Here is a 12686-nt window from a genome sequence, read left to right as displayed (position 1 = left end):
GAGTGTGTGAGTCGTCTCGGGATCCAAGATTGATCGTAAGAGTTCTTGACAATCAAGGCCATGTTTGCCTAAGTCTCTTACATCACTTGGTGAAGACAATTGTTTAGTATAATACTTTTTATTTTTAATCTTTTGCACTTTTTATTTGGTTTTGTATTAATGACTTTAATAACTAGTTACTTATGTTGAAGGTGATCTTTCATTATCGTTTGTCCGTGGTGTCTTGGCATTATTTTACTGTCTATATAAAATAAAAGAGTTTCACCATTCATATCTCCACGGTGTATATGGAGGTATGTTGGCTACCTGGTCAGGGGTTAAGGGAACGGTTTGGTAAGGGTCTTGCCCTTGTTCAGCGTTTAGAGGTCCTGCAAGCGACCTGGGTCAAATTTAGTAGGATCTCCTTCAATGCCCATAGGTATTGGATGGCGGGGATCCAAACTCTTTGACCCCCTCATAAGTTAACTACTATTAATACTATAACCCGGCTATTTAGGACTGTATCCCTGCTGACTCAGACTACTTAGTCGAGGGTAACGTCACCGCCAAAAGCGGGGCCTACCATAATTTGCATTAATAACTTAATTCATTATCTTCCAATAATCCAATCGTTTAGGATTGTATCCTTGCTGACTCAAACTACTGGATTGAGGGTAACGTCGCCTTCAAAAGAGGGGCCTACTACAATAACTAAGATAATCTCTTAAACAAGTGCAAAAGTGCGAAAATAATCAAAGGTTACACTACACACGAGTCGGATCCAAGTGATTCATCTTGTCTATCTGTTTTTATTTTTATTTTATTTTTCAGCATTTAGTTAGTTTTTATTTTCTTAGTTTAAAAAACATTTTCTAACTTTTTGATTTGATTAGACGTTGAGGATAAACCGGTACTAAAAGCTTTTGTGTCCTTGGACGACCTCGGTATCTTACCAACACTATACTACGTCCACGATGGGTGCACTTGCCCATATGTGTGTTTAGTGTTAGTAAATATCGTGTTTTATGAATTTAAAACTTGGCTAAAAGTGTAAAAAGGGCTTAAATATACATCTAAATTATATTACACTACACACGCATCAAGTTTGTGGCGCCGTTGCCGGGGACACAAGGATTTTAAGAAAGTTAGGAATCAACGGCCTAATCATATTTTTATTTTTCTTTTTAATTTTTTAGGATTTTCTTAGTTTTTCAGTTTCTGCAGAGCTCAGCACGTGCCGTGCCCGCTGAACACGCCCCCGTGCTCAATTATTAGAACTGGCAATCCTGTTTAAAGTCAGACAGTAAGCTGAACACGGGGCCGTGCCCACTCAACACGCCCCCGTGCCCAAGATTCACTTACTGAAAACAGAACCGTTAGATCCCGGCGGTTGGTAATTTCTGACATAAACATGAGTGATAGTAATTCTTTTTACTTTCGGCACTCTTATGGTACGTGGTGTCAATTATGTGGAGGCGAACATGAAGAATTAAAATGTTACTTTCTAAATTATAGGCCCCACTACATAGACCCACCAATTCCTTATAACTATAAGAGGGGCGAAAGTAAAAATAAGCACTATCTCTCCCTCGAATGCGCCCAACCAGATATTCTAGGGGAAATGCTCCTTGACGAGTTATTTCAACTAGAAGAGCTAATTCTAAATTGGTTAAAAGAACTTAGGAAGGATTTTATTGATCCGCCCCAAGATGATGACCATGAAGAAATGTTGGAACCGCATTCCGATAACCTCGTTGCTCCCAAAAATACCTTCATACCTAGCGAAGACTTGGACGATAGTCATCCCTGTGCCGATTGTGCCGTGAAGGACTCTCCATCGACTTCGTCCGATGCATACATAGACCTGAGCGATTCGGCATACACCTTCTTTAACGAGAGCCCGGGAAAGGGTTGGACTTGTCCACCTAGAATGAAAATAGGAATTACCCTCACCGACAACCTCTTGCGTTCTCGCCTTAGTCTAGGACAATTAAGGTATCTTAGGGACTTTGAGGTTGTTCCAACCAATCAAGAGCCACCCGATACTGGTAAGTTCCTTGAAAAAACTAGACAACTTCATAAAATAGTCCCTCGACACGGGGCCGTGCTCAGCCAACACGCCCCCGTGTCCACCAAAAGATTCCCTTCTGATCAGCACGTCAGAATACGGACAAACTATGTCAGAACTCCACCTGCACACGGGGCCGTGTCCAGGATGCTGTCGTTTTCTATAAATGCAGCCAAGAATTCTGAACATCTGGACCAACTTGGGACAGAGATTTGAAGGAATCTTCTCTCAACTATCCTAGGTAAGTCTAAAAGAAGGTTCCAACAACCCATCTTGTCCTTTCCTCTTCTAGCCATTTCCTTCTTCTCCATCTTTCTCCAAGAACTACCATTAAAAGTTTGAATTCTTCAAACTTTGTGGTAGGGATTAATGAGTTTTGTTCAAGGAATCTTGGTAAAAATATGTTATGTAACATTGTTTTAAGTTATTAATGTTTAAAAAGACCCCACCAGTTCAGAAACATCTTCCGTGCATTCATCAAACAGCCAAAGAGGAAGAAGGCCCTCTGTTGAAGCTACGCTTGTGCACTATGTGATAGCATTAAGGGAGGCTCTCGACGAAATGACGTCGGTAGAGGAGGTCCTAATCGACCGTATTAAAGATCTTACGGTGGGACTCGAAAGTAGCTTCCAAGAAATTAACCTCTTGCACCAGAGGTTAAATACTCTTGTAGCACCCCCGATGGAACCAGTCCTCCCACAACAGGATTGGAACTTGGCACTCGGGATTAACAACCCTACTGGGTGGGAAGACTTTCTGGCGGAACCTCCCGTGGAGTACCAACGAGAGATCCCGGTGGAAATCGAAACTCCTCAAACTGATGCCAATGAGCCTACTTTTCTCCTTCCAAGGGAGGTGGAGGAGTGGCTCGCTGACATGTGAGGAAAGCCACACCCGGAAGATGGAGTTCTAAAAAGGCCTTGTCTAACCAAGATTAGTAGCTTCGTGGAAATTTTGCTAATTAGAATAAAGTATAGGCTAGAACTCCATAGTTTAGTATTTCCTTGTTTAGTTTAATGTACGGCCTCTCTATGATTGCAATGAAATGATGGTTTTTAAAATTTGGATGGTTCATAATGAATAAAACACACTCATGGTGGTAAAGGATGAAAAGGGGAACGAGAAACATGACCCCATGCACAAGAACAAGGCAACCCGACATAAATTTCTCCATTACAGAAGGTTCAAAACGGGCCGTGTCCAACCAACACGGCCCCGTGCTGAACCCCCTGTAGAAAAAATGCCCAGTTCAGGTAACTGGACACGGGCCGTGTTCACCAGACACGCCCCCGTGTCCAGGCTTCTGTTTCTTTTCTTTAATTTTTGTTACTGGCACCTGAACACGGGGCCGTGTCCGGTCCCCACGGGGCCGTGTCCAGACTGCCAGTAACATAAATCTTTGCTTTTTAACACCACATTACACATCCAATCAACCTAAAAATTTATTTTTGGGACACATTGAGGACAATGTGTAATTTAAGTGTGGGGGGGAGGGGGGGAAGCTAAAACCTTGAAATTTTGCAAATCCTATTAACAAGCCTTACACAAAACTCTATTGGAACCGCTAAACACCCCAAATTTTTTCAAAAATTTTCATTTTTTTTTTACTTGTCTAAAGTTTAAGTTTGGAATCCTAGGATTAAAAAGGTTATATTTTTACAAATTTACAACCGATAGCGTCGTGATAATAAGAACCAACATTAGAAAATTATGAAACGGCATGACAAGCTTGGTTAAAATTCGATTATATATACTTGATCACATAAAAACCCCTTTCCCACAAAAGTGAGTTTTGAGCCTTTATTGAGCATACAAATTTACATCTTTAGACTAAATGCTCATTTTTCGTTTCTTGTGTGAATAGCCGCTTGGTTCTTACGACTCTAGAACTTGCCACGACGATTCATTCCCGGTCCTTACCAACTTAAACCCAAGTAAGTAAATGATGGAGGCATTAGGACTAACCATTTTTTTTTCTACACCATTATTTTTCAATTTTTTTACCACCTACCTAAAATCCCCCTAGTTAACCCCTTTGAGCCTAAACCTTTCATTTCTTTACCCTAAAACCCTTTTTACCCACCAAAAACCCTTTTTATTTTCACCTTTTTATTTTAGTAACAAGCTCGGTTTTTCGTGTGACCAAAAAAAATGATGATGAAGTTAGAAATAAACAAACAAAGCTATTAAAACAAAAAGCTTGTTTGGAGAAATACTTCAAAATAAAAAGTCAATAAAACAAAGTGTTTCACGAAAACCGACGCTTTTTCGCTTTTCGCCCTTTCACTAACCACTAACCCAACCACCCACCTTTAGCCCAAGCCTAACCCTTCACCCAAAAAGCCCTCTTGATATGTACAAAGGTATAAAGTTAAAAAGGAGGAGGATTGATTGCTTGGCAAGCTTATGGTAGGAATAAGTTCCATGCCGTTCTCGAGTGATTCACTAAAAATACACCTTCGGCCGAGTGTTGAGGGATTCCCCATGAGGTATGTGAACTTGTATATAAATGAAATTTTAAAAAGGCATGCTATGCTCAAATAAGTAATTTCTCTTATGAAACGTTCTAAATAAATCATAAAGAATAGGATTGTAAATAAATAAAAATAAAACCAAAAAGATCTTGGATTCCCGACACTCTATGACAAGCCAAAAACCTTCTCTTCTACCCATTCCATTTAGGAGTGTAAGCCACATATTAAAGAGTTTTGCTTGAGGACAAGCAAAAATTCAAGTGTGGGAGTATTTGATGTGTGTAAAATGCAACATATAAATTACATCAAATGAGGCATAAAACTAACCCTTTTTAAGTACTAATGTTGGAAAAAGAGTGTTTTTGTCTTCCTTTTGTATTTTCAGGATGAAATGAGCTCAAATTCACAAAAGAAGCAAAAAGACAGCTAAATCTAACATAAATACAAGAAAAGGAACAAAAGTGGATTGCTCGACCCCTCAACGGCATCCTCCCAAGCAGAAAAGAGAAGTCAGAAGACTGAACAAGCCCCGTGCTCAGCCAGCACGGGGCCGTGCCCAAGAAGCAGCAAAAAAGACAAACCTATAGAAGCTTCTATTGCCCACCACGGGGCCGTGTCCAGTGAGCACGGGGGCGTGGCGAAAGTACAGCAGGCGCATAAATTGTAATTGCGAATTACAATTAATGAAGAGAGATAGTGTCAGACGGGCACGGGGGCGTGTCCAGCGGACACGGGGCCATGCCCAGCCTTCTGTTCAGCCTATAAATAGGAGTGCTTGGTTTCATTTCAACTCATCCCTTGGCACACCACCTCTCTCACACTTCAACCACCACCCACCACCACCATAACACCATCATCCACCACCATCATCCATTGTCCATCATAGAGTGTATGAGTCGTCTCGGGATCCAAGATTGATCGTAAGAGTTCTTGACAATCAAGACCATGTTTGCCTAAGTCTCTTACATCACTTGGTGAAGACAAGTGTTTAGTATAATACTTTTTATTTTTAATCTTTTGCACTTTTTATTTGGTTTTGTATTAATGACTTTAATAACTAGTTACTTATGTTGAAGGTGATCTTTCCTTATCATTTGTCCGTTGCGTCTTGGCATTATTTTACTGTCTATATAAAATAAAAGATTTTCACCATTCATATCTCCACGGTCTATATGGAGGTATGTTGGCTACCTGGTCGGGGGTTAAGGGAACGGTTTGGTAAGGGTCTTGCCCTTGTTCAGCGTTTAGAGGTCCTGCAAGGGACCTGGGTCAAATTTAGTAGGATCTCCTTCAATACCCATAGGTATTGGATGGCGGGGATCCAAACTCTTTGACCCCCTCATAAGTTAACTACTATTAAAACTATAACCCGGCTATTTAGGACTGTATCCCTGCTGACTCAGACTACTTAGTCGAGGGTAACGTCACCGCGAAAAGCGGGGTCTACCATAATTTGCATTAATAACTTAATTCATTATCTTCCAATAATCCAATCCTTTAGGATTGTATCCTTGCTGACTCAAACTACTGGGTTGAGGGTAACGTCGCCTTCAAAAGAGGGGCCTACTACAATAACTAAGATAATCTCTTAAACAAGTGCAAAAGTGCGAAAATAATCAAAGGTTATACTAATACACGAGTCGGATCCAAGTGATTCATCTTGTCTATTTGTTTTTATTTTTATTTTATTTTTCAGCATTTAGTTAGTTTTTATTTTCTTAGTTTAAAAACCTTTTCTAACTTTTTGATTTGATTAGACGTTGAGGATAAACCGGTACTAAAAGCTCTTGTGTCCTTGGACGAACTCGGTATCTTACCAACACTATACTACGTCCACGATGGGTGCACTTGCCCATATGTGTGTTTAGTGTTAGTAAATATCGTGTTTTATAAATTTAAAACTTGGCTAAAAGTGTAAAAAGGGCTTAAATATACATCTAAATTATATTACACTACACACGCATCAGATACAGATAACACAATTTCAAGTAAGTATGAAGTTGTCCTTCAAGCAAGTCAACGTCAAAGCTGTGGTGAAGAAAGAGAAAAAAGGAAGTATGTTCTTCAACGAAAGAGAAACAACAAAGGTTGTCATCCTGCATTAACATCTGATTCTGTTGAAAGGACTCCATTTTCAAATACTTCAAGTGGTATGTGTTATAGTTTTACAAACAATATTTAAAAGAAATATGTATGTATATGTTATGTTTTTGGAATCCTTACATATGTTCTATTTTACAAGTTTCAACCACCAATGTTGAGAGAAGGAATGTGTATCATCTTCCTGTTTATCCTACTCCAAATATTAGTAGTAATTTGTTTCACTCATCTACACAAGTAAAAGGTATACTTACTGTAGATATTTTTTGGTAATTTCAAATAATTTTCACAATACTTTCAAAGTTCTTTTCTCGAGTTGTCAACAATCTTTTCCATTTAAGTATTTTAAAATATGGATACAGATAACACAACTTCAAGTAAATATGAAGTTGACCTTCAAGCAATTCAATGTCAAATGTGTGCTGAAGAAAGAGAAAAAAGGAAGTATGTTCTTCAACAAAAGAGAAACAACAGAGGTTGTCATCCTGCATCAACATCTGATTCTGTTGAAAGGATTCCATTTTCAAATACTTCAAGTGGTATGTATTATAGTTTTGCAAACAAAATTTAAAAGAAATATGTATGTATATGTTACGTTTTTGGAATCCTTACATATGTTCTATTTTACAAGGTCCAACCAACAATGTCGAAAGAAGGAATGTCCATCACACTCCTTTTGGAAGTACTAAGCAAATATCCAATTTTGTTGAGAGGACTCCGTTATCAGATATTACAAATTGTATGTTTTAAAATTTATGAAACAAAAGATTTGTTTAATCATAAGTTTTATGAATTGTTATATATATCTTATTTTACAAGCTTCAATATAGGTGGACTATCTAAAATTGAATTACAAATGAATGATGAGATGTTACCAGATTCTGTGGTTAAGAAGATTCATGGAATTTCTAAAGGTATAAAGTACGATTGTAAATTCCTGTTAACTTTTCAATATGTAGAAAACTTATGTTGACATATAAATTTACTAAGTCTGTAGATTATATTGATCATGGAGATGCCACATTTGCGTGTTCTAAATGTGATGCAATGTTATGGGATGATGAAATTCTTAGGGGAAATCAAAAACGTAACAAAACATCATATTCTCTTTGTTGTTCAAAAGGAGATGTTGAGCTACCACGACCGCCTACACCTCCTCCATTACTACGTCATTTATATAAAAGTCGGACCTCACAGTCTCGCAATTTCATGGATAATATTCGAGCATATAACATGATGTTTTCCTTCACATCTCTTGGTGGGAAGGTTGACAAAAGTTACCAGAGAGGTAAAGGTCCTTATGTATTTAGACTACAAGGTCAGAATTATCATCGAATGGGTAGTCTACTTCCGGACGATGGGGAAGAACCTAAATTCTCCCAGCTTTACATATATGATTCACAAAACGAAGTTGTAAATCGTCAAAAAGCAGTAAGGTAATTTGTTTATGATAATTGTGGCATTTAAGAATATATATTTTGCTTTTCAATATATTTACATTCATTATCATTTGAAATGAATGTAAATTTTAACATTTTATATTTATGGCAGTTCTCAGATAGATTGCAAAACTACAAGAGGGTCTTAAAGATATGTTGGATTCTTGAAATCCTCTTGTCCAATCCTTCAGAATGGTAAGAGATTGTTTTCAAGAAAATGAGTTTCAAGATGTAAGCTTGAAGCTGATTGGAATAAGAGATAAGGATGGAAGAGTTCACAATTTGCCAACAACATCAGAAATTGCTGCTTTAATACATGGTGATTTTGATGGAGCATTTGATAAACGGGACATTGTTATTAGAAAGAAGTCTGGTGGTCTTCAAAGAATTAATGAGCTTCATCCCTCTTACCTTGCTTTGCAATATCCACTTATTTTCCCATATGCGGAAGATGGTTATAGAGTTGGTATTAAACATAGAGGGATTGCGATTGATGATGAGGTACTTAGAACCAATCTTACAATTAGAGATTTCTTTTTTTACAAAATTCAAGATAGACAGAATCAGTTTTCATTGTTAGTTAATGCAAAAAAAACTATTTCAGCAGTTTTTGGTTGATGGATACACGATGATAGAATCTGCCAGACTGAATTATATAAGGACACAACAACCTAAACTTAGAGTGCAAAATCTTAAGAATTTGAATGCTACTGTTGAAAGTGGAGAGAATAATGCCTCAAGTTGTGGTAAACCTATACTTTTACCTTCATCATTTACTGGTGGTTCTAGATATATGATGCAAAAGTACTTGGATGCTATGGCAATTTGCAAGTCTGTTGGATATCCTGATTTATTCATAACGGTGACTTGTAATCCAAACTGGCCTGAGATTTACAGGTGTTTGCACGATAAAGCTCTTAATGCTGAAGACAGACCGGATATTATCTCTAGAATATTCAAGTGTAAATTGGATCATCTTATAAAAGATTTCAAGAAACATAAATTCTTTGGTGATATACAAGCAGGTACCCTTTAGTTATATTTTTTACTTTGAACATCTAATTATATTTATCTAACAGCCCACTGTTCAAAAATTTCAGTTATGTATACAGTGGAATTTCAGAAGCGTGGACTCCCACATGCTCACATATGTTTGTTCTTGGGTGCTGAAAGCAAATTTCCAAATGCATCTGATATTGATCGTGTTATTACTGCTGAGATACCAGATAAAGAAAGAGATCTTGAATTATATGAGCTTGTCAAGCAATTTATGATTCATGGACCATGTGGTACAGACAACCCACTTTGTCCATGTATGGTTCAGCAAAAATGTTCTAAAAAGTTTCCCAAAAAATATGTAGATGAGACTTGTGTTGATTCTGAAGGATATCCTGTCTATCGTCGCCGTCAAACAAGTAATATGGTAGTAAAGAATGGTGTGACACTTGATAATAGATTTGTAGTTCCTTACAATGCTCTCCTGCTCAGAAAGTATCAGTGCCACGTTAACGTTGAATGGTGCAACCAGTCAGGTTCTATCAAATATTTGTTTAAATATATTAATAAGGGGCCTGATAGAGTCACTGCTTCTGTTTTTCAAGCCAATAGCACCAAGAATAATACGGAACAGAATGTAGCTGTAGATGAGATAAAAGCATACCTTGATTGTATATATATCTCTGCTTGTGAAGCTGCTTGGAGAATATTCATGTATGATATACATTATAGATATCCAGCTGTTGAAGTATTACCTTTTCATTGTGAAGATGGTGAGAGTATTGTGTATAACGATCATGATAATTTGTGTGATATTGTTACTGATCCAACTGTGAAAATGACAATGTTTACAGAGTGGATGAATTGTAATAAAGTCGATGAATTTGCCAGGACATTAAGGTATGTTCAGTTTCCAGGATATTATGTATGGAATGCTAAAAATCACAAATGGAATCGAAGAAAGCATCCGTATGGATCAATTGCGAGGGTACATTATGTCCCACCATCACTTTGTGATTGTTATTACCTAAGGATTTTACTGAATCATATTAAGGGACCAACCTGTTTTGAAGATATAAAAACAGTTGATGGGCAGGTTTTTCAAACATTTAAAGATGCATGTTTTGCACGGGGGCTGTTGAATGATGATAAAGAATATGTTAATGCTGTCAAAGAAGCTAGCACATGGTCAACCGGAGATTTCTTGAGGACCTTTTTTGTAATGTTGTTTCTGTCAAATTCGATATCTCGTCCTGGTGTTTTTTGGTCAGAAACGAAGTCCTTGTTATGTGAAGACATTCTGTAACAACAACGAAAGATAACTGGTATTGCAGGTAATGTTGTTATTTTATTAAAGTTATATCCAATTACATTAAAATTATGCAATAGCTCTGATATTGGGAAAAAACTAATACTTTTTTCAACATTTGTTTTAGATTTGGATCTTCAACGGGAAGAACTTGAAAATATCTGTCTATCTGAAATTGAAAAGTTGCTACTTACCAATGGAAGTACAGTGAGAAATTTTGATGATATGCCAAGTGTTCCGGACAATTATGTTTCATCATCGAACAATCTATTGATAATGAAAGAATTATCATATGACAGACTAGCTCTTCAAAGGGAACATGATCGTTATCTAAAGTGTTTAACTGCCGAACAGGAAAGGATATATAAAATTGTTATGGAAGCGATTGAAAAAGGTGATGGAGGTGTGTTTTTTTGTATATGGTTATGGTGGAACTGGAAAGACGTTTCTTTGGAAGACATTCTCAGCTGCATTATGATCAAAAGGTGAAGTTGTATTGAATGTTGGATCTAGTGGAATTTCTTCAATTTTGCTGGATGGTGGTAGAACTGCTTATTCAAGGTTTGTAATTCCAATCAACATTAATGAGAATTCAATATGTTCGATAGAGCCTAATACTGAGTTAGGTGATTTAATTAAAAGAGCAACATTGATTATTTGGGATGAAGCACCTATGACTCACAAGCATTGTTTCAAGGCTCTTGATAGAACAATGAGAGACATATCATGTTCCAGTCAACCGAACATGCAATCGAAGCCGTTTGGGGGAAAGGTCATTCTATTTGGTGGTGATTTTAGACAAATTCTTTCGGTCATCCCTAAAGGTACCAGAACAATAATAGTCAATGCTTCTTTGAATTCTTCTTATAAAGTATTAAAGCTAACTGAGAATATGAGATTAAGAGTTGGTTGTCAGGAAGCAGATTTGAAAGAAATAAAGGAATTTGGAGAATGGATTTTAAAGCTTGGTGATGGTCTGCTTGGTGAAGAAAATGATGGTGAGATTGATATTGAAATACCAGATGATTTACTTATTCATGACTAAGTCAATCCTATTTCTTCTCTCATTTCATATATATATCCGGACATGAATAAGTTTTTGTGGGATTTAACGTATTTCCAACAAAGAGTGATTCTTGCTCCAACAAATGAAGTAGTGGATTCAATAAATAAAGAGTTATTAGAGAGTCTGCCCGGTGAAGAAAAGGTTTATTTTAGTTCAGATAGTTTATGCCAATCGGAGGAAGAATCAGAGCTTAATATGGCGTTGTTTCCTCCTGATGTGTTAAACAATCTTCGTTTATCTGGTTCACCTAATCATAAATTAGTACTGAAAGTTGGTGCTCCGGTGATGTTACTCAGAAACATTGATCAGGCAAATGGATTGTGTAATGGTACACGTTTACAAATCACGAAGCTCGGAAAAGTTGTGATTGAAGCAAAAATTATCATAGGGACTAATATAGGTCATCATACTTTGATTTCAAAACTGAAGATGACACCTTCAGATAAAAGAATACCATTGAAGATTTCTCGAAGACAATTCTCACTTTCACTTTGTTTTGCTATGACAAAAAATAAAAGTCAAGGACAATCATTGGAGCGTGTTGGTTTATATCTTCCACGTCCAGTGTTTAGTCATGGCCAGCTCTATGTTGCTATATCTAGAGTAAAAAGTAGGAAGGGATTGAAAATTTTGATTTGTGATAAAGAGAAACGAGTCTGTACAACCACTACTAATGTGGTTTACAAGGAAGTTTTACAAAATCTATGATGATACTAAACATCTGTCAACCTGGCAACGTCTGTTGGGTATAATGGAGGAACTGTTGTTAGCAAATGTTTGTTGGAAAGCAATACAACTTTTTGAAATCATCTGATACTCGCTCTGCATTAAGCTTATCCTGAGAATACATGTTGTTAATAACATTATTCTCTTAATATCTGTTTACTAACCTTTATAATTTCTGTTGACTGGCCGTTTTAACATGGGTCGACTAACATCTGATAGTTACTATCTATTTAATCATCTGGCAAGCTCTCTTAGAGATAATCGATGACAGTTCTTAGTAAAGTCTGTTGGAAAGCAACAGAAGTTTTTAACAGTTAATAAACAACAGTGGTTCGCTATCAACATAAAGGAATTGATGTTGAATAAACCTATTGACCATTAGTGCATATTAATTTTATAAGTCTGCACTAATTATTTTTTTACTCTCTGTTGAATTCTAAATGAGATGTTGACCAAAAGTCTAACAGATGTTTACCAAAACTCAAAGAGTTGTTGACCAAAAATCAAACAGATGTTGACCAACAGTTAA

The 12686-nt window shown here is 36.9% G+C and overlaps 2 protein-coding genes across 2 annotated transcripts; both read left to right on the top strand.

Moving 5' to 3' along the window:
• The first annotated feature begins 8252 nt into the window (after window positions 1–8252).
• Window positions 8253–11410, top strand: LOC110889021. Its single transcript, XM_022136513.1, has 5 exons — window positions 8253–8561; window positions 8665–9085; window positions 9140–10312; window positions 10493–10768; window positions 10851–11410. Exons 1-5 carry the CDS (start codon window positions 8253–8255, stop codon window positions 11408–11410), a joined length of 2739 nt encoding a protein of 912 aa, XP_021992205.1.
• A 42-nt stretch (window positions 11411–11452) lies between these two features.
• LOC110889014 (ATP-dependent DNA helicase PIF1-like) lies at window positions 11453–12139 on the top strand. The gene has a single exon (XM_022136506.1). It carries the CDS (start codon window positions 11453–11455, stop codon window positions 12137–12139), a length of 687 nt encoding a protein of 228 aa, XP_021992198.1.
• The last annotated feature ends 547 nt before the right edge of the window (window positions 12140–12686 follow it).

This window comes from Helianthus annuus, chromosome 2 (assembly GCF_002127325.2).
Source record: "Helianthus annuus cultivar XRQ/B chromosome 2, HanXRQr2.0-SUNRISE, whole genome shotgun sequence".
Lineage (NCBI taxonomy): Eukaryota > Viridiplantae > Streptophyta > Magnoliopsida > Asterales > Asteraceae > Helianthus > Helianthus annuus.
Note: the sequence above shows the minus strand (reverse complement) of the source record. Positions and strands in the feature narration are given on the sequence as shown.